At 41.9% G+C, this 27,731-nt stretch overlaps 4 protein-coding genes across 9 annotated transcripts in view; 2 read left to right on the top strand and 2 right to left on the bottom strand.

Annotated features, from left to right (window-relative positions):
* Positions 1-3,769, top strand: part of marchf8 (membrane-associated ring finger (C3HC4) 8) — a 94,727-nt gene extending 90,958 nt beyond the window's left edge. For 3 of the 5 annotated variants that reach the window (XM_086179783.1, XM_086179784.1, XM_086179786.1), the window contains one exon: positions 368-3,769. In XM_086179783.1, the coding sequence (XP_086035909.1) occupies positions 368-672 (305 nt within the window). In that variant the 3' untranslated portion in view covers positions 673-3,769. The remainder of the gene's footprint in view (positions 1-367) is intronic. The other 2 variants (XM_086179785.1, XM_086179787.1) reach the window with 2 other exon arrangements.
* Positions 3,604-11,386, bottom strand: alox5a (arachidonate 5-lipoxygenase a). The gene is made up of 14 exons (XM_086179782.1): positions 11,036-11,386; positions 10,087-10,285; positions 9,928-10,009; positions 9,730-9,852; positions 9,233-9,339; positions 8,986-9,158; positions 8,655-8,801; positions 8,361-8,564; positions 8,191-8,277; positions 6,055-6,233; positions 5,850-5,971; positions 5,481-5,581; positions 4,726-4,896; positions 3,604-4,495 (listed from the first exon to the last, which is right to left on the bottom strand). The coding sequence occupies exons 1-14, from the start codon at positions 11,183-11,185 to the stop codon at positions 4,316-4,318; spliced, it is 2,025 nt and encodes a 674-aa protein (XP_086035908.1). The 5' UTR covers positions 11,186-11,386; the 3' UTR covers positions 3,604-4,315.
* Positions 11,387-11,847: 461 nt separating this feature from the next.
* On the bottom strand, positions 11,848-19,630 carry slc25a16 (solute carrier family 25 member 16). Of its 2 annotated transcripts, none has more exons than XM_086180214.1 (10): positions 19,199-19,630; positions 18,801-18,936; positions 17,616-17,708; positions 17,399-17,532; positions 17,185-17,248; positions 16,950-17,071; positions 16,768-16,834; positions 16,014-16,176; positions 15,828-15,896; positions 11,848-14,328 (listed from the first exon to the last, which is right to left on the bottom strand). In XM_086180214.1, exons 2-10 carry the CDS (start codon positions 18,880-18,882, stop codon positions 14,160-14,162), a joined length of 963 nt encoding a protein of 320 aa, XP_086036340.1. In that variant the 5' UTR covers positions 18,883-18,936; positions 19,199-19,630; the 3' UTR covers positions 11,848-14,159. The 2 variants fall into 2 exon arrangements, with proteins under 2 accessions (XP_086036340.1, XP_086036339.1); XM_086180213.1 differs by having other exon boundaries at positions 18,801-18,914; positions 19,199-19,619.
* Positions 19,631-21,807: 2,177 nt separating this feature from the next.
* Positions 21,808-27,731, top strand: part of tet1 (tet methylcytosine dioxygenase 1) — a 37,347-nt gene continuing 31,423 nt past the window's right edge. The window contains exons 1-2 of the mRNA XM_086180055.1: positions 21,808-22,148; positions 22,750-24,943. Of these exons, the coding sequence (XP_086036181.1) occupies positions 22,910-24,943 (2,034 nt within the window). The 5' untranslated portion in view covers positions 21,808-22,148; positions 22,750-22,909. The remainder of the gene's footprint in view (positions 22,149-22,749; positions 24,944-27,731) is intronic.

Genomic DNA, 27,731 nt, shown 5'->3' with positions numbered 1-27,731 from the left:
TAGTCTGCTTCTTAGACAACACACCGCAGCATTCAGTATGATGAGATCCTGTCCATTTGTCCATTTGTCTTCCATACATGATGTCTAGAACACTGCATTGCATGACTGCATCACTGTCCTACGATGCAACACACGCACACACACACACTCACACACACACACACACACACACGTCTACTTTGTTACATGTAGATCAGTGTTGATCTGTTGAATGATTCACTGAAACGTGTCAAACTTGCAGCAGTTTACTGAGCCACTCTTCTCCCTGCTGTGTCGTTGTGCTTACGCTTCTTGTGACCTGCTAAGTTGAAGCAGATCCACCACCTTGTTTGATGTGGTGTCTCCTCTCTCTGCTCTGCTCCTTCAGGGATACTGGAATGGCCTTTCTGGACCAAGCTGGTGGTGGTGGCCATCGGCTTCACCGGCGGATTGGTGTTCATGTATGTGCAATGCAAGGTCTACATCCATTTATGGAGGAGACTCAAGGCTTATAACCGAGTAATATACGTCCAGAACCGGCCAGACACGTGTAAAAAGCTGGTGCTGGAGAAACCGCCGCTCATGGAACCAAGTCTGGACAACAAGGAGACTCTGGCGCCTACCCAGTCGGACACAAACTCCTCCCAGTACACAGAAACAGAGGACTACAGTATGGAGGTGCTCCATGTCTGAGAGAGGGAGCCACACATTCACACACACACACACACACACACACACACACACACACAAACGCGCACGTGCACCTACCGTGTGGAGCAGAAACTAAAATGGTTCACCGCCCTCCTGATTACTGAAACTTCATCGCCACAGTCGATGATCTTCATCCCGTCAGGCCCTCCACATTTGTGTCTCTGCTTTCATATTACACAACTGTTTTTACTGACTCCTGAGTCTGTCTCTCACACACACACACGCGCGTGCGCGCCCACACACACACACACACGCTTACATGCACGCACGCACACACGCACGTATGTATGTACATCTCCAGGAGAGCAGGACTGAACAAACAGACTCTTAACCCTGAAGGTCCACATTCGTAGTCTTTCAGGTTTGTTTGATTCATTGTTACCTCCTGTGAGTGGCAGGCTGACCTGCTCTGTGCATCAGATCTCTGGAACATTCCATCCACTGCCCTCTTTGTCGCTGTGATCTGTGCATCTGCCACCTGGCAGATCTCTTAGCTGGGCGCGTGCGTGGATCTGCCCAGGCCTTGATCCGGACATGCATTGAAGCACTTTTGTTTTTTGTTTTTTTGGGGTTTTTTTTGTGGCCACAGAACCCTTCTTTCTTCTTATCTCCCCGTTTTCTTCTTATCTTAGTCTTATATGTTGTACAAGGGGGAGGAGGAACACACTCGACCTGGAAATGTGTGTTTCCTCTTTTATTTGATGTTGCATTTCCTCATACGCACATCTATATATACACCCTGCCATGGATGACAAAATGGAATTTTTGGGAGGGGTTACAGCTGATAGAAGTTCTGACTTGTGATGACTAAATTATGTTCTGGCTCAGGCTCATAATATTGGAAACTCCAGCCACACAAATTCTTTACCCCAAACATCAACTTCCTGAAAGGCTTTGAGAATGTAAACTTTTTTTTTTTAACAAAAAAAGAAAATGGATACAAAAATGCAGAAAATATTTTAAAAAAAAACAAAAAAAAACAAATACAAACATTTTTTTACAGGTTACTGGAAATCATGAGATAATTTCCATGTTTTGACATCACATTGAGAGCCTTCAGGCTTCGGTGGCGTTGCTTATTGTTTTTCTATCATGCAAATGACACAGTATTTACAGTGTGATATTTCATGTGCAGTTTTTTAATATGTTGATTTGTTTGCTTAGTCATGGGATGTACCTCGAGAAATCAGCTGCTGCCTGCTGTCAGTCTACCCTTCAGAGATGGACCTCTAACCGATTCCTCAAAATAGGCTTATTTTTGATGCGCGGATGAGAGTTTGAGGTGACATCTCAGCTTATAGGATCCTCACCACAAGATCCCGTTATGAGTGTCAGACAATGGCATATTGAAGGATGTTTATTTTCGCATTTAATCAGAGGTCTTCTTCTTCTCTTCGATTTCAAAGTGTTTTTCTCTCATCTGACCTCCAGCGCCTCTGAAGCACATTCTGTCTTTAACAATTTCACAGCACATTCAGCAGTAAACATTTGGCATCGACTCTGTCTTAGGTTTTCTTCGGTGAGGAACTGCCTGCAGCACCACCTGCTGGCTTGCAGCTGAAGGTGCAGGCGGTGAGAAGCAGCTGATGATTTCTCAGGGTGGTGGGTTTTGGCATACAGTCAGTTGTAAGTGTTTTGTGTGTGCGCGCACGTGTGAGTGAGTGAGTGAGTGTGTGTGTGTGTGTGTGTGAGCACAGCAATCGATGCCAGGCTCATGTTGAGCTTCACAGCCATTCCAGCATCTCGACCGCTGTCTTTGATTTGATACCAGTGAACTTCTGTGAACAGCAACAATCCAACTTACATACCTGACAATTAACTGCTCAGCAGCAATAAATGAAATGGATCAACGCTTTTGGTTTTTTGCTGCGTTGCAAACTGTATTTGTGTACTCTGCCCTACAATGAGATATGGAGTCTAACATAATTTTTATGAGCCCAGAAAGTTTTTGTGCGTCAAGTTTTAAGATCTAGTAACAAGAGGCTTCTCTTGAAACTTTCATACCCATGAGGCTCTGTGCAATTAGACAGATAAAAAGTGCAATTACCCTTTTGTTGTTGTTCTTCTATAGTTCTGTACTGGTGTTTAATGTCCAACGTATCCTCTGGGTAAACAGCGATTATTTCTTCTCTTTGTGTTGTATTTATTTTTAAAAGAAAACAATGCATTTTACTCAGTAAAACCCCCTTTCACTAGTACTTTTATGCAACTTACACTTAGTTTCTCTTCTCAGGCATAAATACCTCCTTGTTTTGCACTTTGTTTTGTCATTTATTGTTGGAAAAATGGCTTCTCCTCTCAAATATTTAGTTTCAAGTAGTTTGTATTTGGACCTTTACTAATTCAAACATAATTATTTAACATTTCTCACTAAAGGGAAATATTGAGAGACACATTGATGGATGATTAAAGATATAATGTAGATTGTGCTTCTTTTTTTTTTACTTTATACTCATAGGAGCTGGCTCCTTTTGTGAGGTATGAGATAGACGTTTAGACGTGATGAAGATTAAGGCCACACGTGTACGCTCATACCTTCTGTCTGTTTCAACGTGAGCTCATTTCTCCAGTTTATTATCCTCCTCAGCGAGACGTCACTGGAGAAGCAACGGTAATTTCTCTGCAACACTCTTAAGCTTTTTCAGTTTCCCACCTTGTTGCTTAAATCGTCTGGGAAAAGTGTAACTTGCATAAAGCTACATTTGTTTACTACTGACTGGACTTGAACATATATGACTGTTCCCCCCTTCGTCTTATATCATTCCACGAGTGTGTCTGTGAATTTACTTTTGGAATAGTAACTGTAAAAACTTTGGTAAAAAAAAAAAAAAGTACTTATGTTTTTAAAATAAATATTGATGTGTTTTCAGTTTAATTTCCCATGTTTGATCAAATTATGTAGAATTGAAAAAGAACAACCAAATAAAAATTAAATTGCTTTTAACACTTTTTTGGGGGGTCCTTGGTAACTTGTATATCTGAAGTCAATAATGTGAAATGAAATGTAATTGCATGAGATTCTGGTACTGACCTTTGCTGAGTAGTTGAGCAGTTATTTTATTACATTCATATTATTTATTCTTGTTGTGTCACACAAATAATAACCCTTCTCAGTCAATAAAAGTTTGACGCAATAATTTTACACATTAACCTGGTGGAGAAAAAAGATCAGCAACCGGAGTTGCAATAAAAGTACACAAAAAAAAAAATCCTTAAAGCAGTGAAATTATGAGCATTAGTACGAATCAACAATCCAATTCTTTGTCATTTTGAGTGTACATCTCATTTGATATAGATAATACGAACCCATAAAGACAATTCCTCTCCCACTGCTCCTATTTTACATAATTTTCACAATCCTCCTGAATGTTTTTAATTCTTCCTAATGCAATGTTTATGTTATAATTATTATTGCAATTTCTGGCTGGTGTGTGGACAAAGTTAAAATGACACTGCCCGCAGCCATAGATATAGATATTTGAATGGGTAGCTCAGGATTATAACGCTTCAAATTTTCTCCTGCTGACAAAAAAAATCAATTATGCATTAAGTATTAAAATCCTGTGCTAAGATGACAGGGGAGAACGTATTTGGGCAACTCGTTGGCAGAACATCACTTCAATTCTCAGACAGCGACACTGTTAGGGATTTTGTCAGGCGACATGTTGTAATATGGCAGCCTCTTGCCCTCGTTCCGGTTCTTGATGGTACTGCTTATCTCTACCAGCTGCTTCCTGAACTTCTCCATGGCCTCTTTCACAGGTTTCTCAATGAAGTGTTCGTCAGGATACATTCCCAGGTAGAGCTGCGAGGAAGAAAGAACATGCTGGAGTAGAGCAAAGCTTCCTGGGAAATCAGACGTTCATGTCAAACTTGTGATTACTTTGGCTGGTCCTCAAAGCGCGGCACTCTTCACTGAAACGTGTGTGTGTGTGTGTGTGTGTGTGTGTGTGTGTGTGTGTGTGTGTGTGTGTGTGTGTGTGTGTGTGTGTGTGTGTGTGTATGATCGCCTGTGTGTTTGGATGTGTTCCACACCTCATTCTCCTGATACTGGCTGAGAGCCCAAACGGCCCCCAGGTGCCAGCTGGAGCGTCCACGATCAGGGAGGCTCTCGATGATCAGTTTCACATCTGCCAAGCCTTTCTTGTCAGGCGGGGGCTTTCTCATGGTGGATGGAGCGTTGGGAATCCAGGAACACCAATCGTACTATAAGATCCAAAGTTACAGGAAGTGTGCAGTAGTGGAATACATGAATGTGCACATTTGAAGTACATTACACTATAGTTATGTTAGAGCTCTAGTCAGCTTAATATTTAATTTAAAAAGCTTATAAAACCGTATGCATTGACAAAGGATGAAACCAGTGTTTAACTTGTGACCGCTCACAAAAAGGTTGTCACTATGAGCTCGTAGTGTTGCCACCACACAGACACCTCTTCGCATCTTGCAGTCGACATTCCAGGTCATATAATCCGTTAGGCCATACACAGTGTTAGAAAATGTTAAGAAAATTCAGGGGTTCCCAGATTTTTCTGTTCACAATCACCAAAATAAAGGTGCCAAGCACTTGTGTCTTCAATGGCTGTACAAACTAACAGACCTGGGCAGATACAACCCTAACACGATGAATGATAAGTGCTTTTCAGCCAATCAGAGAACTTTAGACGTTCATATTCGAACACTGACACACAGCCAGGGATGGAATCAGAAAACTTCTGATTACCAGATGAATCACACTATTTCCTGAACCGCAGTATTTGATCAGTCACTGATAGTAATCTATTACTCACTTGTCCAAAGTTAACAGCTGCATGTTGGGCTGAAGCGGTGAACACGACTGTGGTAAGGTACTCGATTAGTTCCTCACGGGTTTTCAGGGACTTGGGGAACTCTGCATAGATGGAGAGAAGGTAAACTGACATTAAACCTTACAAAACTTTTTTTTTCTTTTGCAAGGACTGCGGTTTTAAAAAAAAAAAGGTTGCTTAATGGACTCAGACAGGCAATGATGACATGCAGGAAGGTGGTTTCAACACTGGTGCTTGGTCAGTAACACTGTCAGACTGCTGCAGCCAGAGCGGAACACTTGTCCTTGTTTTCAACTGGAAAATTAGACCTAGATCAGTGAAATGTTAAAGGGCTGTGTAATGTGTACCCACCACAATGCTCCGTGTCTTGCATACCAAAGTTGCGCACGTCTTTAACAAAGGCCTGGATCTCGTCATCTCCCTGCACCCTCTCATCGCTGGTGTAGTAAATACTCATCACATCAGACACAAAACTGCCAGAGAAGACAGGAGAGCAGTCATGTAAAACTGTCCCTCATCATTAAATCTCTGTTGCCAGCCCTGGCTGTTTCCCTACCTCCTGGTGGCCTCCCACACCTTGTACCCGTCATCTCGGTAGAAGTAGGTGGGCAGCTCCTCCTGCTTCTCCACTCCGCGGCTCTTGATCATATCAGGGAAGCAGAGAGATCTGTAGGTCAGGCTCTTCATGGCCTTCTGAACCAGCTGGACGTGGCCACCTCCGCCAGTTGCGTTCGCCTTGATCAGGACAACAACAACAACAAAAAATCCAAAAACAAAATTCATGTTTCATCCCTGCAGCTTAATCATTTGTTTGTTTTCTCCTACCTGTATAATTTGCTGTACATTGACGTTTCCTCTCTTAAATTCAAGCAATGCTTTTGAAGCTCATCACTGCCGGGTAAACCTCTTAGGATTTCACAGATGACAACATGGAGTTTTTAAATTGTTTTTTTTTTTTCCTCACTAGCACCCCTATAGTGATGCGTTTACATCACCCACTAATCATGAGTAAGCATAAGTTAAGTAATGTGATGGCAGTGAATGCTCCAGAGGAAAGAAAAACTCAGCATGAAGATGAAGGATTGAAGTTGAAATAATATTGTGAGACAAGGGGAAACAATGGATGTAACTTTCCCTACTTGGAGAGCACTAAAGAAAACCCAGAGGAGAACGCACCACTGCTCTTGGATTGGTTTGAGAAATATTTGGAGATTATGTAGCTATTACATTTATTTCTATATAATGTACACTACCAGTCAAAAGTTTGGATACATCTTCTCATTCAATATTTTTTCTTTATTTTTAGTACTCTCTACATTGCAGATACATACTGAAGATGTCAAATATATGAAGCAAGATATATGGAATTATGTAGAAAAAAGTTGTTAAATAGCTCTAAATACGTTTTATATTTCAGATTCCTCAAAGTAGCCACCCTTTGTTTTGTTGACAGCGCTGCAAACCCTTGGCCTTCTCTCACTGAGCCTCCTGGAATGGTTTTCACTTCTCAGGTTCGCCTCATCAGGGTTCATTTGTGGAATTTCTTGCCATCTTAATGGGGTTTGGACCATCAGTTGTGTTGTGCAGAAGTCCTGTTGGTACTCCGCTGACAGCCCTATTTGACAACTGTTAGAATTCATATCATGGCAAGAACCAATCAGCTAAGTAAAGAGAAATGACAGCCCCTCATTACTTTAAGAACTGAGGATCAGCCAGTCTGGAGAATTCCCAAAACTTTGAATGTGTCCCCAAATGCAGTAGCAAAAGCCATCACGCTCACATGAGGACCGTCCTAGGAAAGGAAGACCAAGAGTCTCCTCTGCTGCTGACGATGAGTTCATCTGAGTCACCAGCCTCAGAAATAGCAAGTTAACAGCACCTCAGATTAGAGCCCAGATAAATGACAGACAGAGTTCTGGTAGCAGACACATCTCTACATCAACTGTTCAGAGGAAACTGCGCCAATCAGGCCTTTATGGTCAAACAGCTGCTAAGAAACCACTACTAAGGAAAAGCAACAAGCAGAAGAGATTTGTTTGGGCCAAGAAACACAAGGAATGGACACTAGACCAGTGGACATCAGGGCTTTGGTCTGATGAGTCAAAAACTTGGGATCTTTGGTTCCACCCACCGTGTCTTTGTGTGTCCAAACTTTTGATTGGTAATGTACATGTCTTATAACTGTGGAAATGTTTGGTATTTGTTCGACTTCGGAAAATGAGTTAGCCAGCTAGTAAACAAGCTAGTTAGCAGGCTAGGGATTTTAGAAAATCATTTTGAGAGAATAGGTGACTTTTATGTTTAAAAAAAACAAACATCAACACCGATAATGCACACGCTCAAAAAAATACGTTTATCCTGGCTGATACAACGTACACCTCAGCAGGTGTTTCTCTAGGGGATATAAGGCTCTGTGTTGTTGTGATTACTCTTAATTCCTGAAGGGGGAGACAAACATTACACCATGTAGCTTTAAGGCAAAAAACTGCATATGTATGTTCAATTTTGACTTTTTTAAGATGAAAGATGTAAATACATTTTCTCAGCTCATTGTGTCATGACTAAAGTGTTCCTTTTTGCGTTGGACGACTTTCATGGCTTCATCATGGAACTTTTTTAATTAACGTTTATCTGTTTATCGCTCTTATTTGATTTAAACAGAATCAATTAATACCATTTACAACAACCTCACCTTGTCGAAGATGCCACACTCACAGATGAGCTGCTCTCTGGCTTTGGTGTTAATGGCGATGGTGAATCGGACATGGGGGATAAGCAGCTGGAGGGAGGACCATCCATCAGTGAGCTATTTCCTCAGTCCACCAATCAATCCACCAATCAATTCATCAATAAGAGTTTTACCTTGTAGGCAGGGTGGACAGCAGGGAGCTGCCTGTACATGGCAATAGCAAACATCTCTGTTATCAGATGCGTCCTGAGCAGGTGGGTGACGGTCTGGTGGTGCTGGAAGTCAGCAGAGCGGACCCAGATCTTTGCCAGCAGCCAGTCGTACTCACCATCAGTAGGCAGGAAAATGGGGTTGTCCTTACCTGGAATCTGTCCCAGCTGGAAGACACAGATGAAGAAAAGGGAAGAAGAAGAAGAAGAAAGGACAGCAAGAAAAGAGCAGTTGTCCACTCACGCTCATGTCTTTACCTGAATGGCTATGGGCATGATCTTGTTCTGAATGTTCTTGTAGAGGAGACAGATTGGAGCTGCCAGGAACTGCTTGGTGCACGGGTCCGTACAGTTAGGACAGATGCCGTCTAACACCTCGTAGTCCGCTATGTATATGTTACCTTCCTGGGGCCACAACATTCATAGACATGAAAGTCACAGAGTCGACCTCACATGACAAATAACCTCCAAATTCAGTACTGTGACTATAAACCTCAGAAATGAGAAAGAAAATGAACAACGAGAGAGAGAGAGCGAGAGAGAGAGAAAGAGAGAGAGAGAGAGAGAGAGCTCACTGTTACTAATGCACCTTTATTTCCTGCTGCAGAGTCAAATCTCTCTCCAGGCTGACAGCAACCATCTCGTTTTTGACAGGGAACTTGTCAGGAAGTTTGGTGCATTTTTGGATCACTACTGGGTTGCAACCATTCAGGAACTGGTACCCAAACATGAAATCTTCTTTCCAGTGTTTCATCACATACTCTGGAATATACCATGATATTATGTAATAAAATAAAAACTACGATAAAACAAGATCATTTGAAATCAAGGCTGACCTGAGATTGTGTTTGTGATTTTCACAAAGATCCTCTCAAAATCAGCAAAGTCACTCCAGGAGGACTGGAACATGTGCATGAACTGGTTCACAAACAGGTTCTCTATTCTGAAATGGATCAGAATTACCATCTTCATCGTCAGAAAGGTCACAATATCTCGATCAAATTCATTTTTTCACAACCAGTGAGGAATTATGTTGGTTTCTCACATGATTCAGGAGCAAAGAAATTTTACTGGAGCAGTTTCTATCAAAAAAAGAGGTACGAAGACACTGAATGTGAAAAACAGGATCTATTTCTGTTTCTCTGTGAATGCTAACATGATTGTATGAAGCAAGTGAAAATGTAGTTGGTGATAAAATTGACAGAACCGCCTCTGTTTTCCCTCCTGGGTAAAGAAAATACCAGCATCATGGAGGCGTGACATTGACAGAGACCTCAGAGGTTGAAGCCTAAGGGGCTTCATCTTTTCATGTTTTCAAACCAGGGGCACGTACGCCTTACTGTAGTTCAGGACAAAATCCACTCCCTTCTCACTGTCAAACTGGATGTCCCGGGGCAAATCCTTGTGTCTTTCAGCATCTATGCTCATAGGAAAGCCCGGCTGCCACTCACTCCATCTATGAGGACAGCAGTGTTGTTAGAGACCACTCACAGCCTCCTATCACATCCTAACATGTGCAGATATAACATGCCTGTAGGTTTTACGCCTCATTTTCAGCTCTGATGTTCTGTGCTGCTTCACCAGGCTGGTTTTATCATCCTGAGGCAAGTGAGCTACAACAGACACAAGACAAGGGTGAAGAATGGAACTAAAGCGGGGGTATATTCTATCAGTGTGAGCAAATGATTACCTCGTCCATTCCGCAGCACCACCTCGTTGTCCTGTACCAGCCAGCGGAAGCAGGGGAACTCCACGTAGTCTCCACTGGGGGTCTTGACCGTGATGTACCTGCAGTACCAGTCATCGTGCAACCAGTACTTCCTCTTCTCAATCTTTACCAAAACAATCTCCCCCAGGTTCTCCTTCACTCTCACCTCATAGGAGTCCACCTGCAATTTAATCAGAAGCTGACTGAGCGGGAAGAGATGTTTATGTTTTAAGGAAAAACTAATTTCACATATCAACATGTATATGTGATACTCCACACACTCATCTGCAGTTAGCAGGAAATGGAGTGATGTAATGTCTAGACCCTCACACCTGCTTAAGAATTCTTTTTTTAACATGTGGAAGTCTCCTTGTGCACCTGAGGGTGTGTATGAGTGTCCAGTTATTATTAATTAGTTTTGAAGACATGATTGTACCTGGATTCATAAAAAAACAGTATGCTCCCTCTTCTTTTATGAATATTTCTCATATCCTCCCTTCCCTATATTACTAAGGTGCATTTAGCTGAGGATTATTTAATGAATTTTTGTTCTTTTAGACGATTTGACCCGATCTGGGGAGAAGAAGAGCAGGACACTGCCCACTCCTCTTTCACTAACTCCCCTCACCTTCTCTTTCATGCTTTTAAGTTCCTAAGTACGGTCTTTCCTGGCAACCTGTGGACTACCTGAATGATCATATATGGACAGATTGGTCTGTGTGTGCTCCTTTCAACAGCAGCCAATCACATTTTGAATAACTTTTGCTTGGTTTTATCCATTTGATTTATTACTTTTCTATATCCTCCACTATGTTTTTGAAGTGAATATGCCCGTTTACTGTAACCATCTCTTTTCTAACTTCCTCTTTTTTAAACAGTATGTAGGAACCTCGTTATTTGATGTGTGCTGATTCTGAAAGTCACCACTTACCGCCCCCCTCTCAAAGTCATTGTACAGAGGTTTGTCCAGCAGTGTTCTCTCACTGCATCGTTCTGTGCCCACCAGTGTGATGTAGATGTAGTCATCTGTCCCCGCGAACCACTGGCTCCCTGTGGCAACAGTCACCGTGTATGATGGCATGAGGACTCCCAAAAAAAAAAAAAAAACCTCCCTCGAAAGAAATGTGCAAAAAAGAGAAAAAAAACTCTCTCTAAAGTGATCCTCAATATTTTAGCAAATTTCTCCCTCTTGCTGAAAACAGGTTCTTCCACCGGGGAGCACTTCTCACTTTGCAAATCTCTCAACTTCTCTTTCACAAACACCATGAAGATTTGTAATTCTGTCTATAGAGGAGGGAGGTGCAGGCCACAACGCACCCATCACGCGGGAAATAAGGTCATAAAACAATCCGTCACTTTGTTCCACCTGCCACTCCTTCATAGAGATGATCTCAGTGGACAACAGGTTATCAGTTTTTTTTGTCTGCTTACAAAGAGGCTCCCATTCGCTCTTCTTTTTTTAAATACAAAAATGAACTATTGAGAACACGGACACACAATACGAACCACATTTACCAGTCAAATGACACTGGACAACAACGTGTAACAGGTTCCATGTTGGTTGCCATAAATGCAAATACCTGATAGAGGCTTTCTGTTGTTCTGCTGATGAAACCTTCATGTGACACCGAAATTAAAGATAGTCGATGTCACAAAAGACGCCTCTTCTCCTGTTCACTGCGTAGTAATAAAGTTCAGTTCACACCTGAATGGAAAGAAGAGATCAAAAGCTCTGCGGCGGTTTTAAGACGATATTTAATGTAATTCTCACACTGCTTATAAAAAGCATGGCTGATAAAGACAGAAAATAAGATGGATATGACTTCTTTTTTTTTTTTTTAAAAGGCAGTTTGTTTGTCCAGTCACATAAATGGCCTGATGAAGTAGTACAGCACATTATTACAAGCATAAGTGATGTGATACATAATTATCAGTAGCACTGAGCAGCAGGAACACAGTGAGCTTGTTCCTGAAGGATTAGTTAGAAAAAAAACCCAGCAATAACAGAGACACTGATTGGAAGATCAAGGACCATAAGATGGGAGCTTGTTTATACTGCAGTACTCCAGATAAGCGAGTAGCTCCAGACGCGTGGCAGAAAACTTTAGTTTTTTGAATGGCAGCTGCCACTTACAACCAATCAGTGTGTGTGATTACACTCATTACTCAAGGTTCATTTATTCTACACGCATAGCAATGATAGAGACTGACTCACACTTTTCCAAGAATTAAGGGGGGGGGGGTTATACTTTGAGATTTTAGATCAGACTGAAATAAATCAAGGGAAAAAAAAAATCACATTACGATGTTTACAAATGCTTGAGGTCCTCCATGGGTTCAACGCGGTGGTTGATTGTGACTGTGTGCTTTTCAACACTCTACTTCCTCTGGAGTAAACATCTTTCAGTGTTGAGCGGTCTGAGCGAATTCATGGTTTTACTTTGTATTCATTGTTCTTTATTTTTTTGTTGGGGTTTCGCGTTTAAACAAATAGCAGAACATGATGTACTCATAAGGTTCGGAATAAGAACCAATCTTTTTTTAGTATCTGCAATCAGTGATCTAAACATCAGACGGTGAGGTAGAGATGCATGATATTATCGGCACATTATTGGTATCAGCCTTTTTATCATAAATCTGTCTCAGTCCCTTGAGCAAAGTTTTATTCAAGACTCTTATTTCCTCATCATCTGGTTGTGACAAAGAAATAATGCGTTAAATATTTATGATTTTCCGGTTTCGCAATGTTTCCATGTATTTTTCAGTATGAGCACAGTGTGAATCTCATTTAAATGTGGTTTAAGATAGATAACACCTTCAATATCGTGCATCCCTAAAAGACATCAAATGCAAATGAAGGCAAGAGACTGAAAAGAGCAGGATGTCTGAGGCAGTGAGGGTCAGGAGACCAAAGTCATTCATTCATGTTCAACCTTCCTGGATGCAGCAGCTCTGGTCATCTGGTTCAAATTACTGCATATATCCGACTAACTTAGGTAAAAATCAACAGATCCTAAAGAGGATCATCTGACATGTGTCTGACCAGAGTTACAAAATGTGTATAAAATGAAGGTTTTGTTCATCTCTGATGGTAAACAATATAATGTGTTCAATGCTGCCACCCAGTGGCAACAGGTCGCTAAATCAATAAATAAGAGAAGATAAAAGTATTTTTAAAATATTGAGTGCAAATTTCTCCTTAGAACCTTATATGAACTCTGTCAAAGAATGTCCCACCTACACCCATAATATAGTCACATACTGACATCTTAAGAGGCAATGTCAACAACAACAAAGAAAAACAAACTCAACATCAGTGTGTCGCTTAGTGAACATAAAAAGAGCATTTTCGGCAAAATGGTTTAGACGGCTCCATTCAAGGTTTGGCATAAAACTGTCTAAAACCAAATAAGATTGTACATAGATTTTAGATTGTTGTAGAAGATGACAGCAGAGGCAAAAAGCTGTACAAATGACTGCACCCGACATTCATGGTCAAGCTGTAAAAACGCACTAAACCTGGGATAAAGAAAACATTGTAAATATAAGCAAATGTTTAAAAAAAAAGGGGGGGACATGAAACACAAATATTAAATGTTTCTTCACCTCTGTGTGTGTGTGTGTGTGTGTGTGTGTGTGTGTGTGTGTGTGTAGGGACAGCAAGGGCTTCCTACAATCAGCCAGATGTTGTAGTGTCACCATTAGTCGCATTATCGTCGTAAGTTATCCAACCCAGCTGGACCAAAGGTGCCGCTGTCTGCTGTATCCATGGCGACGCTGATGAGGGAGCTGCTGATTCAAGCCAAATGTGGAGGAGATGAACAAATAATCTCTTGAGGAGGTGGCAGGAAGTAAGAATGATGAAAAAGGACCTTCTGTCCTCAGGTTTCTTCTTTCAGCTTTCATCAGTGTCCCCTGCTACCTTTAATGATATAAGAGAAGGCCACGCCCACACCAACCTCTTTAAGACATAGGGAGTGAGCCTCCGGTCACTTGATGGAGGAAGCACCAAGGTCAGGCTGCTCTGAGAGCCCCAGGAGCAGACTCAGAGGGTATCAAAACGAGGACTGGTTTAGGTGAAGAACCTGTTTCATGAACTCGTAGGTGGTGAAGGCCACAGCCTGAGAGGGTACACAGCGGATGTAGTTGAGAGAGAGTCCTCGGTACAACCCCCTCTTGATTCCATACTCCTTGTATACGTACGACAAGGTCTTGGTCAGAGATCTGGTCGGAACAATAGAAGACATTTCAAATGCCAGAAAAGCACAGAAACCTACTGTGAAATGTGATCCAATCAAATTAGTTCCCCTTGCAAATTAACTTTTTATTAATTTACTTGATTAGTAGACTGGAGGCATTATGTCTAAAGGTTGTTCTTGCTCATTTGATTTCTCTAGAATGTCTTGAGGACATTGCTTCAGATTTGGCTCAAATGTCCACTGGGACTCCAGGATGAAGAGAAAATGTCCCGGTGGTCAAAGGTCAAGGTCAGTGCCATCTCACATGTGGGCTGTGTCTGTCCAGTTCTTGTTAGTGTGATATTTCTGAAATGCCTTTGTAGAATTTCTTCAAATTTGGCACCAAGGTCCACTGGGACTGGAGGATGAACTGAAAATACTCGGACACTCAAAGGTCAAGGTGGCAGGCACGTATCAGGGAAGTGTACAAATGCAATGCAGTGTTTCTAGTGAATTTTGTGTCTTGGGTGGAGATGTTTTATCCTCCCTGACATTACACACACGATTAATCAACTTTTGTTTATTGCGGTCTACCACAGACTGTCAGCAGACCTTCAAGAGCTGTGATGTACTGACTGGAGCTTGTGAACACATTCTTTACAACTGTTCAAAATCAAAGCAGACGATGCCAGAACAATGGCGAGAGATATGTGAGCCTGCACAGGCATGAGTGGCATGTTGCTGTAGCTCTGCTGCTCAGCTGCTACTATACTCCTTGAAGTTATCTTCTGTAAACAGCCTGGACCTCTGGAATGTTCCGGGTTTAAGCATTAAGTAAACCTCTGCTTATGAAACCAAAAGAGGGATCGACTATTCTGAGCGTCCAACACACAGGAGCTCTCAGCTTCTTATTTTTAACAATGTGGCATCCAGGCAGCAGAGACAAGAAGAGAAAGAAGAACTACATTTCACAACAACCCAAGGCAACGACGGGTTCATTTATTTAACAACTTCACCAATTAGCAATTCAGACTGGGTGTGAATCACTGCCAATTACTGCATTTTCTTGATTACCTAACCTGATCTCACATCTAAGCACTTAAACTTTTATTACTACAGCATAATGAGGTTCTCCTACACTATGCAAGAGGTTTTCTTTACGATTACTATTATCCTAATCAATCTTTCCTAAATTTTCTTCTAAAACTAGAAGTCATTGCGGTTGTATGCCTCCAGATGTGTGCCTGTTAGACAGACCTCGGACGACCTAAATCTTATATTTTTTCATAAGAATCCTGGTGGGTGTTTGTGGCAAATTTCAGAGGCGCTCCTAAGAAATTATGTGTTTCCAAGAACGAGACAGGCAAATGGACACCCCTGAAACATAATGCCCGAGGACCGTGGCCGTCACCTAGAAAGATGCTTTAAAAGGATCACCGACAAGACTGTAAGTTCATGTTAGTTTGCTTTTTTTGTGGCACGTTACCCAGAACAATAGTAAAAGCAATGACAGCTAGAGGGAGTAGGAAGATTGGTGGTACTTACGAACATTTCTCAGAGTCAGGGAGAATAGCTCCCAGCTGCATTCTTCTGCGAGCCACATCCAGGGGGTACCTGGCGAGAAGAAACACAATATAAAAGCGGTATAATCAATAACACATCCGGCCAGCAACATCGTCAGCTCATCATTCCTGAGCCATAAAATTGTTGGCTGCCAGCCATCACACTTACGATATTGTTTGAGCGATGGCCCCGGCGACACCTCCACAAAGCAGGTTGACGTAGCTTTTCAGAATGAGGACATCGGGGTTATCTGAGGACGGGCGTCCTAGCGTCTCTGGGAAATGTTTCAAGCCGAGACTCTTCAGGGTACCAAAGGTGAAGAATGAAAAACCTGCAGGATAGAAGGAATGCAACACAAACATGTGAAGAAGGCCATTTTATATTCTTGTCCAACAAGGTCATAAAGATACAAAACTGGTTGTAGACCTCAACAGTGCGATTCTCCATAGATGAGTTGATCAGCAGCTTAAATGTGTAGGGCTGATAGATTTTTTTTTTTCACAATACAGTATCGATATTCTACCGATCACTGTCTGCCATTTTCCGATGGCACAATTCCCTGAGAAGAACGAGGAGACAGAAAGGTGATTTCCCTTTCTGGTGAGGAATTTTGATGTCAGTGACAAATTGGCAAGCAGCAACAAAGGTGGTCCGCTGGCAATGACATGTATTTTAAATTTGCAAGGGCTTCTGGTGAGTAGCTCCTGGTCCTGTTCACTTGCCCTCTTCTGTTTTCTTGTTATCTTTTTTCTGCCAAATAAAATATTTTATAGTCTTGATTCATCTGCTGGCTGGTTGTCTTGGTTCCTGTTGCAAAACTCTTAAAAACGTATCTGCTTTCAGTGGTGGAAATAAATTGGAAATTTAAGAGGGCAGTCACTGTGAAGCTCTCTTCTTACATTTTTTAAAAAATCAGAATTACCTGCATATGGGGCCATTCCAATAAGAGTTGGAGTAAGTCCTCGATAGAAGCCCAGGAAACCACCCTCCTTTACGGCAGTAGAAAAAACAGGTCAGACCTTACTTAGAGGAAACACTCTATCAACAACGCTGCCCTGATAACTTCAGTAGATCAATAGACCAAGATCGGTACGAGCAGCTCACCTTAAGATAGATGGTGTGGAAGGCGTTGGCGATTCCAGTGTAGCGATGCTCCCCTGTCACCTGGAAGGCCAACCTGGCTCGAACCATGTCCAGGGGGTAGGTGCATATCACTGCTGTCATTCCTGACAACACACACAGCAAATTACAGGATATGAGTCTGGATTCTTGTGATTCGTTGCCATTATACACTTCAATTGTAAAGATATGATGCTCTGCACCACCAAAGATAGATTACCTGCCATCGATCCAGCCATGAGGCGGTGAATGTGACCAGAGATCCCGAGCTTTTTACTCAGCAGCTGGTAAACGAATGGAAATATCGGCGTCAGCGGGAAGGAAGCAGCAATCAACAGTTTCACGACAAAAACAATGACGAAAAATGCACACAACAAATCACATTTCTCATTTTTCTGACACCAGGACAAAGGTTATTCCAAAACATGATGTACCTTTTTATAATTGTCAAAGGCCATGAACTGTATGGCCCCATAAGGAAATATCCTGACCATCATGGCCCCATTACCCTTGTATAAGCCCAGGAACCCTTCTTTCTTTGGCACGGCTCCAAGTGTAGAAAACACTCCTGCAAAAGAAAGATCAGATGTTTGAAAACTGTAGAAGTGTGAGAGCAAACAACAGTTAGCTTTACATCTTTGGGTGTTTTACCAAGATGTTTGTAGTGGGGGTTCTGGCCCTGAAGCAGAATCTTGACTCTGTCTAGAGGGGCGATTGTGGTCTTGGCACAGCATCCTGCTACACCTACACAAATCAGAGGAAGACTGCATTAACATATTAAATCTTAATGTTAATACTTTTATACTGTATTACACAGATCATCAAAAAACAGACAATCCAGTCGCAGTAATCTTTGTTTTTTTTAACTTTAAATCTCTATAATTCACTGAGACAAACAGCCTCATTTTATTTACAGTAATACGATGCCAAATACGGCCTTCATGTAAAGTGGAGAGACCAGTATAATAACACTCTATTTATGTGAAACAGAGGTGTCACCGTTGGTGTCAGACCTGCTTTATAAGATCAGTATGAGTGCTGATACTGAGCCACGAAACTATGTACGTGATGAAGCAGAATAACTGACATCGATATTAAGCAGACTGCCATTTACAGATAGTTCTATATAATGTTCAAGTAACAAGAAGTCCAAAACAAAACATTTTTTATTTATTGATTTAATTCAACACTACTTTGTTGTCTCTCAAAAACAAGAGGAACGTAAAATGTTAAGTCCAATTTCCTTTGGATTTTTTTTTTTTTTTTTTTACAAAGTTTAATTTTCCATACCAGTAGAATTTTATTTTGATGCATTTGTATTTCGTGGAGCAACTGTTTCACCAAGTTAATTTTTTTTTTTTAGTTGATACAGATATTTTTTGATACAACAGGTTCAACTGACCTCTTTATTCATCACTCAAACTTTTACGATCAACAATCATAACTTTCTGCATACATCGGCTCAGTTTACAGCCTTTTTATTGGTTAGCTGCTCACGTCTCTCTAGTAGCACACTCCATGATGGAGGGAGCTACCAGTCTGATTCTGAGCCAGGAAGGGAGCAGGCTTTGGTTTTGTGAACACGACCAGATTGTGAAGTGCTTTAATGCTGGTTTACATTTCATTAATTGACATGCATATTCCATTTGACACTTCTATCATTGCTATAACTGAGCGGTCTTCTACTACTGCTCCTACTGCTACCATTTTATTGCTCAACCCTAATCTGCAAAGCTATAAAATCCGAAGGCTGTGCGGACTCAGGGGTCTGAACCTAAGTCCAAGTATACCGCTCAACCTTTACCATGACAGTACGAACTGATGTGTCGGACCCACCTCCAGCTATGAAGGAGCGAAGCCAGTAGTAGTCCTTCCTTGGCGGGGTGGTGCTGATGGAGACTGCTGCCTCCGAGGTCATCCTTTCTACTCAGGAATCTGCTGCATCCATGGCTGTACAAGTGCACCACAAACACTGTAAATATACATACGATTGAGAGTGGTATGATGGTGCTAGTTTATACTCTGCATGTCATCACCCTAGTAAACGACATTTCTTACCTATAAGAGAAAACCAAAGCCGTTCCTGTTTATTTAATTTCCTGTAATGTTTGAACACTATTTGCATTACAATTAGGCTACACAGTCGAGGTTAGCTTTCACAAACAACAGGTAGGTGCACTTTATATCTGCAGTAATCTTAATGGAATAATTTTATATGAACAATATGGACTTACGAAATAATCCAAACCGAAACGAATCAGGACCAGCAAAGAAGAAAGTCGGTTGGTTTGTGCTGCCAGCAGCGTCTCCTTTTCTCGCTTCCTCAGGAGAAGTCGGTCTGAAATGTAACGTTACCATGGAACCCAGCTGTATCACGCCAGTAAGCTCGTCGTTCACTGTCTGACATGAAAAATTGTCAACAAATGTTGCTGCTATCAGGTCGGAGGCACTTTCAGGGTTTGTGTAACTCGGATTGTGCCCTTTGGTCGCGGACGGTTTCGGCTTGTGGCAAACAGTCGCACCTAAATGACGTATTATGACGTTGGTCGGTGGAAGGGCGCAATAATGTGATATATTGGTCTAGTATTGACCTTTTATTGGATTGCGTTTCTTGGCTTTTCAAGATTTCATCTTTAATATCTAAAACTGAGCGTTTGTGCAATATTTTTTATACTTCTTTGAATCCATTTGAGTAACATGAAAAGGAAGATACAGTATGCATATATATATATATATATATATATATATATATATATATATATATATATATATATACACACACACACACACACACACACACACACACACACATATGAACATATATTCTTCCGCTTTTCCTGTTAAGGTTCTGGGAGAAGGTGAGAGGCAGGCTTCACCCTGGACGGGTCGCCGAGTCGGGGCTCAAACCCGGAACCTTCTTACTGTGAGGTGACAGTGTTGACCATACACTGCACCACCATGCCGCCCATTTTCATTCCATTCAAGTTTATTCAGTTTAATGTTGACCTTTGGCATCATTTGTTTTGTTATATTTTGTGTAACATAATTCTATTTATCCATATTTTCCTCATATTGCCTGGAGAGGCACTGTTTGCTTCCTTTATTGACATGTATAATCCTGACTATGTTCTGAAGTGGTTCTTTTTATTTTTATTTTAACAATGAAGAGGTCATCCCTAATATTTTGTTTATGTAAAATCTGATACTTTATTATATGGAGGACCAAAATTGCCCTGTCAAAAATGAAGGAATGAATAAATGAGCTGCTAAAGAAATTATTACACCATCAGCTGAAATAAAATTATATGAATGACTGATAAAGAAGCCCAATAAAATGTGACAAATTAATTACCCTATTTTAATTTACTTCTGTATTTAATAACGGTTGTATTTGATCTGCTATTTATTTACTTCCTTTGTCATTTTTACGATTAATGTCTTTAGGGCTTGCTTTTAAAATCTCCCTTTAACATTATTTTCAATGTATCTATTTATTTTTATTCATCTATTAGTTTTCTTCCATAAACAATTACATAAAATGAGCATATATTATGCTTTTAATGTTTATTAATTTTACCTTTTTTTATCATGATTAGTAGTTCATATTGTTTTGTATTCATTTCAATGACATTTTCATTGTTTTTTGTCTGAATTATCTTATTTCATGTGTAATAACTCAGGTGCTGTGGATTTTTTTTCATCATATTTGTACTCGTTATTGCTCTCTTTGTAAAAAGTGACTTCCTTTTGTGCCTCATGTAGTTAAAGATAGATGTGTTTCAGTGTCAGTGTCTGAAGTCTTGTGTGGTTGAGGGGTTTGTCTGAGATTCTGTTACAATGTAACTTCCTGTAAAGCAATTAGGAAGAAATGGAAAAAGCACACAATTTCTTTGCTTGAGTAAAGATTGAAAAAAAAAGCAGATATAATAGTACTCTCCCAAAAGTTAAAAGTAGTCATTCAAAATTCTGCTTATGTAAAAATAGAGAAGTATTTGATAGTGTTTCCTGTATTATTAAAATTCAAAGTACACCTTTTAAATGGTGCTTGATTATTCCAGTACTTAATGATAAATCCTTGAACCACTGACTTCTTAAGGTCATGTTATCGTCACGTGTGTTCAAATTGTGCTGCTCTATTTGTGTCGTCTTGAAGTTGGTAGATCTCAAATTTGAAAGCTCATCATCTTCATCAGTCGTTTTGTATGCAAAATCTGTCTTTTCATGGAATCTTTGTAACATACTTTTACAAAGTTATAAAAATAATAGAATAAATGCTATAATTTAACGAGAGAGAGGGGTGAAAGGGGGCGCATTATGTTTGTCTTACTCTTCTCTGCTTCATTTACCAGCCTTGCATCAATGGCCTGGTGTACGTATCAGTTATGTAATTGACAGTTTACTGTAGAGACACACTGGCAGAGCTTCTGTGAATAAGATAAAGCATAAATGGTAACAAAAATAATTAACTAATGACTGCATATTCAGATAAATGTAGTTAAGTAATACGTATAGTCTTCCTCCGAAATGTGGAGTAAAAAATATGTACAAAAGTAAAGCTCCCTCAAAACTGTATTTGAGTAAAACTACTTAGTTCATTTCCATCTATGTATGTATCATTATCAATGAATGCATTTTAGAGTATCTAATCAAGTGCCATCTCTCTTATTGAGAGATTCTTCACGTATTTCTTCAGTAACACGGCTAATTGTCCTCGTCAACTAGCATAACACTATTTTCATTGCTATCGCACTATCACGTTAGCTCCGTCGACATTAGCTAGCTTAAGACTGATCCGGGTAAATCCGGGTAGCTGATCCATGCCAGGCTTTCCCGTCAACTCTTCCCTCCAGTGCGACGAGGAGTTGTAGGCCAGTGGAGACCGTAGGTTGCGTCTGGTGGAGGGAGAGAGAGTGAGCGGGGCTGCCCTGGATGGATTGACAGAAGAGGGATTTACATTTTAACGGGTCGGTGTCGAGCTCCGCAAAGACTCCACGCTGAAAACACCGCTCGACATCGGTCGACTCGGCTGCTTCTATCATGTCCGTGTGTCATCGTGGTGAACGGATTGAACTTAGCAGCAGCAGCAGTCTATATTTGCCGAGGAGGGAAAGCAATACGAGGTCTGGCTGTCTCGCTGGAGCGGAGTATTATTAGCAGTTCAGACAGTGCAACTGTCTCTCTCTGGTATGTAAAGCATTTCAGCCGTAAACGTGTAAATAAAACCGCTCGGGTGACAAAACAACCTCTACCAAAGTGCGGTTTCGGTCATGTTGAGGTCTAAATCCGCACGGCTCTTTAAAAGACAGCGGTCAAGTGCAAAAATCATAATAAACAGCGACGTTTGTTAGGCGGTAATAACCCCCTCTTCTGACTGAGAGGAAAACAGGATCCGACCTCCGACCAGAGCCTACTTCTCAACGTGTTTGCCCTTTAAACTGTTAAAGCCACATTTGGTAGCCAAGCAGGAAGCTCTACTATTGGTTTGTATATTGTTCTCAGGATTTGATCACTTCTTCTTTTAAGCTGTCCAGCTCAAAGTAAGTGCACTGGGTCGTGGTTTCTGACGTCAACGTTGTAGCACTTGCTCGTCCGAGTAGAGTCAGGCGTGGCCAAATAGTCATTTCCAACCAACAAGGTAAAGACTAAATAGATTAGGCTTACATAGCCTATTTTTCAGTCTCTCTTTAATAACTTGTACGTTTTTTATTGAAACTCGTTTTCATTTTTTACATTGAATATGTGTTTTAAAGTATACTTTATTTATTTTTATACACTCTCCTTATAGGTCATGCACTGCAATTACACTGTATCTACAGTATCAGCAAGAGTAAAACAGAAAGGAGGAGGATTTTAAAAGTAAAAATTGTTTGTCAAGTCAAGGTTACACATTCATCTGGCTCCCATGCTGGCTGTCAGAAGCCCTCCCCCTCATACCCTCATCAGCCATGCCTGCAACTACAAGACCCACCAGGAGACGGACACCTGCTCCAAGGAAAAATGGTCAGAAAGTGATCAGTACCAGAAGGCAAACCTGCAACTCCAATAAACCCAGAGGAAGAGCCACAGAGAGGAAGACGCCACCAGCAGCACCCAAGAGGTCAAAAACGAGGGCTCAGTCAGGCCGAAGCCCCCGAGGTAGAGAAGTTAGTGGGCCTGTTGGCTCTGGAAGGTCCCCTGCCAGAGTTAACCATGCCCTCAGTGTAACTGGATCTGTAAGGCTTAGACGCCTGAGCGGCGTGCCTGACCACTCTGCTGAGTTAGAAGATCCCCTACAGCGGAGGAAGTCCCTGCGGGGCTCGCAGGTGTCAGCTTCTCCCTGCCAGCCTCCAAAACCTTGCAGAGGTAGAAAGAACAGCAGGGGGAGCGCAAGGAGAGGAGCAACATCCCAGCAAGGTAACACAAGAAAGCTGCCCTCACGCACTAGCATCAAAGACCCAACTCCTGACGAGGAAAAACTGGAGGAAATCCACCCGGTTTCTCTGAAAACTGATTTGGAAGTCCCTGCTAAAGTCAAAGACGCGGGTTTGGGACTAAGTAATGCTAAAGAGGGCAGCCCTCTCAAAGCTGACTCACCTCCGTGTAACGACACACTGGAAGACTGTGTGCAGTGCAGCTGTGACAGCACCCCCACAGAGCGAGACAAAAAGACAGCCAGTGATAACAGTGAAGTTGACCTGGCGTGTGTGAGCAAGTCTCCTGCGTGTGACGGACAGCTCTGCGGTAGCTGGAGTAAAGATAGCCCCTCTGATCTGGCTGCACTAACGAGTATTGGCTCAGCAGGAGGCAGTGAGGGAAAGGAAAGTTCATCTATCCTAGGAAATAATCTCCATTTTCTTGTCAGTGATGGAAAGCAAGATGATGTCCATCAAGACGAAGGTAACGAAGACAATAGGACATATGAAAGAGCTGACTCTAACAGCAAGGTGGAAATCAATCCGGAGAGAAGTTTCGTGGCAAAGAATGCTGTCCAGAGAATAGATGATACTCAGCAAGAGACGGAGGAGCTGGATGAGGGGTTGGAGAGAGAAATACAACAAAAGACGAGTGATGGCTCCATCACTCCTGTTGAGCCCCACCCCAGCAGTCCTGCCCCTCCCCCTCCAGATCCACCTTGCTCTGATGCTGGGCTGACCCAGTCAGGATCACTCTTAAAGGTGCTACCTGTCTCAAACACTGCTACCTCAACCCCCACCAAAACCCCCTCCACTTCAGAGTCACCTGAGCTTCTGGGGCAGGGTAAGACAGACATGCAAACTCATGGTGCTAAACCTGAAAGGTCTTCTGCTGTCCCCGAGAGGTCTCTGTTGTCACAGACCACTGCAGTTGCAAGAAGTACCCCTGTTATTATTCGTAGTGACTCCCTCAAAGCTAGGAGCTTTAGGGATCCCAGTCAGTGGGCACAACAGCAACTGCAAAGCCTGGGGAACCCACCTCCTCAGGGGGAATGGCAAGCGTGCCCACCAGCAAAGACACAGACCAAAGAAAGTGAATCCTTTCGAGAGCCATGTGAACCCCTCACCTGGGAGGAGACATCTTTGTTGCCGCTGTCACAGTCAAGCACACTACCACCTGAGGGCGAACCAATCCTCAGAGAAGAGAACTTTTTGGTAGAAGTACCAGAGCAGGACTCTGTGCCAAAGATCTTCACTCCCTGTCTGGACAGCAGCTCCACCTTCTCCTACAGCTCTGAAAGTACTCGCTCCTCTTTTTCTTTTGATACCGAATCTGAGGCGGGGTATGGGGAACCCAGCTGGGGGCCAGAGGGAGCTCGTCTACCCTCCTGGACCACTCCAAAACCACAGAGGAAGGAGAGGAAGAAGCGTAGCAGATGTGGGACGTGCGAGCCATGCCTGAGGAGGATCAGCTGTGGCCAGTGCAGCTGCTGCCTCAACCGCAGGACTGGACACCAAATCTGTAAACTGAGGAAGTGTGTGGAGCTGAAGAGGAGGAGACCTTCATCCACGCTCCCTGCTGCACAGGTGAGGCTTGTAACTGTATTATTACATTTGGTAACAACACATTTCTGAGGTTTTTTTTTTATTTCTGGCAGTAACTCCCATGAGGCAGTTTATTCATAAATGGGAACTTATTTAGAGTGTATTTTTGTTCATGTAAACAGTTGAAGGGTCTGTGAGAGTGGTAGTTACCACGTGACAGGCACTGAAGAAACAGTCTTTCATTTTCACAATGGGAATAACCTTCATTTGGTTGAAATGCTCTGTGTGTGTGTGTGTGTGTGTGTGTGTGTGTGTGTGTGAGAGAGAGAGAGAGTTTGTGAATTTTGGGGAACGTGTTTAGTGGTAAAAGGGGAAGTGTTTGTTCACATGTGCGCGGACAACAGAGATCAGGTGGGAATGCGTGTGCAGCTAAAGCGTAGTGTGTGTGTGTGTGTGTGTGTGTGTGTGTGTGTGTGTGTGTGTGTGTGTGTGTGTGTGTGTGTTGAGCTGCTTTCTTGTAAAGGGGAAGGTGCTATCACATGACCAACAGTAGCTCAGCATGTGGTTGGTGTGTGTGTGTGTGTGTGTGTGTGTGTGTGTGTGTGCGTGTGCGCGTATGGTGACTGGTTGGACGTGAATGCTTGTATAAGTAGATGCGCGCGACTGTGTAAATAAAAGCAATGTGAGCTGGTTTGTGCAGTGTGCTACTGAATGGCTTTCTTTCTACAAGAGAGATGGCAGACAACAGGGTTCATAGGGTCAAGCTGGAAAAGTCATGGGATTTCATAATAGCAAAAGTTAGGAATGTTAATTAAAGGAAAAAGAAAATTTGCTTCAGAAATGTATTAATAGTAGAATGTATTGGGTTTAGATTTGATTGACTGAGAAAATCTGAGGATTAATGCATTTTTTTGTATCACACCATATTAAATATATGCTGTTAAATTTCAACATGGATATCTGTTTATTTTTCATGAATAAACAGAAGATTCTGGCATCATAGGCAAAGAAGATCACGGACATTTATTAATAAAGATATGTATGAACCTTGGAGCTTACTTATCAACCAATTCTTTGTAGCTCTCTATGTGATTTATCACTTAACTCTTCGCCAGCGGTCAGCTTCCTCCACTGCATGCCGTATGTTTAGTGGAGAATTTTGAAGAAAATGGAACCGTTTAATGTTGTGAAAGGTTCTTTTTTGTACCCAAACCGTGGTGTTTGCCTAAACCTAAACAAGTTGTTTTGTTAAGTCGTGACAGAATCACCCAGAAGCACACAGCGCAGAGAAGACGATCAAACTATCTAGATGGAGTAAAAGTCGTAATAAGGTTTCCGTAGGTGAACCTGTGGAAGGATCATTACCGGTTTCTCTCATCTGCCAGAAGGATCAGCGGGATCAAGATCAAGCAAGCTTTTGCCCCTCTGCTCCAGAATTTGTAGAATTTTTTTGCCAAAAGCCTCACATGGGACTCAAACATTGACCCATCATAAATTCATGACAAGTTTAAATTTGCTACATGGAAACAGGGTTTTAGGAAGTTGGTGGCATTGTGTAACCAACACGGTTAGAGTGACCAAAATGGTTCCGGGGTTAAGAGGTTAGGTGTTAGCACAACTAAGCTAGCTAGATAGCCCATACATTTTTTGGGGGGTGTATTAATTCAGAAAATATACCATTCAGTTTGTTTGACACTCCCTGTAGTACATTCATCAGTCTGCCCCGCATCAGAGGCAGCCATCCTGGTTGCAGATAAAATAGTAGACGTGCTATCAAGATTGATTTACTATCTGGAATGTGTTTATCAGCTTGTTTCAGGGATATTTCACCACCTAGTGGCCAAGTTGGTCAATGCAGCTTGTATGTCTGTTAAATTCTTGACGTTTGGAAGTATAATACAGATGATTTGGATAGTAGCTTTAAACATTTTTTAAAAAAATTGACGTTAAACAGCAGACTAATAGACATCTTCTCATTCATTCCAGTAGAATAAGAGCTTAGTGTTGCAACCGGCTACTAGACCTGCTACATAACCTTGTACAGACTTAAATCTAGTCCATGTGGCTGGGGGAGGGCTCTGTTGAACAACTGTGAGTGAGCGTCCATGTGGCTGTGGAGTGTGCAAGTGTGCATGCGTGCACTGACTGAGTCAGTCAGAGTGGCAGTGGCAGATTAGGACTGATTATATAACACCTGCAGAATTAGTAGTGGAGACCTTTGTGCTCTATTTCTGAGTAGAGGAGGCAAGGGGAGGGGGCTGACAGGCAGAGCAGAGATTTACAAACGTATTATTTGGAATGCCCTGAAATGTGGGTCAGTGTGTGTGTGTGTGTGTGTGTGTGTGTGTGTGTGTCTCTCTCTCTCTCAGAAGCAAAGATTAATTCATGGTATTATTGTTTGTGGGGTGTGTATTTACATGTGTGCAAGCATGTGGGCTGTTGTTAAAGGACAGTGTTTCTACATCTCTCTCTGTCTATATTGGCCATGCCTGTGTTTGTGGTTTAGGAACAGGTTTGTTAGATTCTGTGCACCTATGAAGTTGGAGCTTGCGCCAGGTTCCACTGTCAGGACAGCTATCATCTTAATAGGCTGGCTGCTTTAAATCCCCACTTCCATCCTTTACTGGTTTCTAAGGCTAAACAGGTAGGGCGAGGCCATCCTCCTTATGTATCCAAGGATATCACCCAAGAAATCACACTGTGGGTGTACTGAGCGTGAGTAATATGTTAGTATACTTGCTCGCCAGTCTTGCTGATCAGGCTTACACACCTTTCCAACGACCGTTCCAACGACCGTTCCATCAACGAAACTGTTATATGTGTCATATTA

The sequence above is a fragment of the Aulostomus chinensis genome, chromosome 16 (genome assembly GCF_037954235.1).
Source record: "Aulostomus chinensis isolate RoL2024-O1b breed Wild chromosome 16, RoL_Achi_v1.0, whole genome shotgun sequence".
NCBI classification, from domain to species: Eukaryota; Metazoa; Chordata; class Actinopteri; order Syngnathiformes; family Aulostomidae; genus Aulostomus; species Aulostomus chinensis.
The sequence above is the reverse complement of the archived record's forward strand: the minus strand, read 5'-3'. Positions and strand labels throughout refer to the sequence as shown.

Bases quoted from the DNA above. Each gene is read 5' to 3' on its own strand.
- alox5a (XM_086179782.1), bottom strand. From the start codon at position 11,185: ATGCCATCATACACGGTGACTGTTGCCACAGGGAGCCAGTGGTTCGCG. The intron at 10,286-11,035 runs GTAAGTGGTGAC...ATTAAATTGCAG, and splicing joins ATGACTTTGAGAGGGGGGCG to GTGGACTCCTATGAGGTGAG. The intron at 8,802-8,985 runs GTGCATTAGTAA...TTGTGGCCCCAG, and splicing joins CTCTGCAGCAGGAAATAAAG to GAAGGTAACATATACATAGC.
- slc25a16 (XM_086180214.1), bottom strand. From the start codon at position 18,882: ATGACCTCGGAGGCAGCAGTCTCCATCAGCACCACCCCGCCAAGGAAG. The intron at 17,709-18,800 runs GTGGGTCCGACA...TGATTTGTGTAG, and splicing joins TCGCTCCTTCATAGCTGGAG to GTGTAGCAGGATGCTGTGCC. The intron at 14,329-15,827 runs GTAAGTACCACC...TGTTCCGACCAG, and splicing joins CCTGACTCTGAGAAATGTTC to ATCTCTGACCAAGACCTTGT.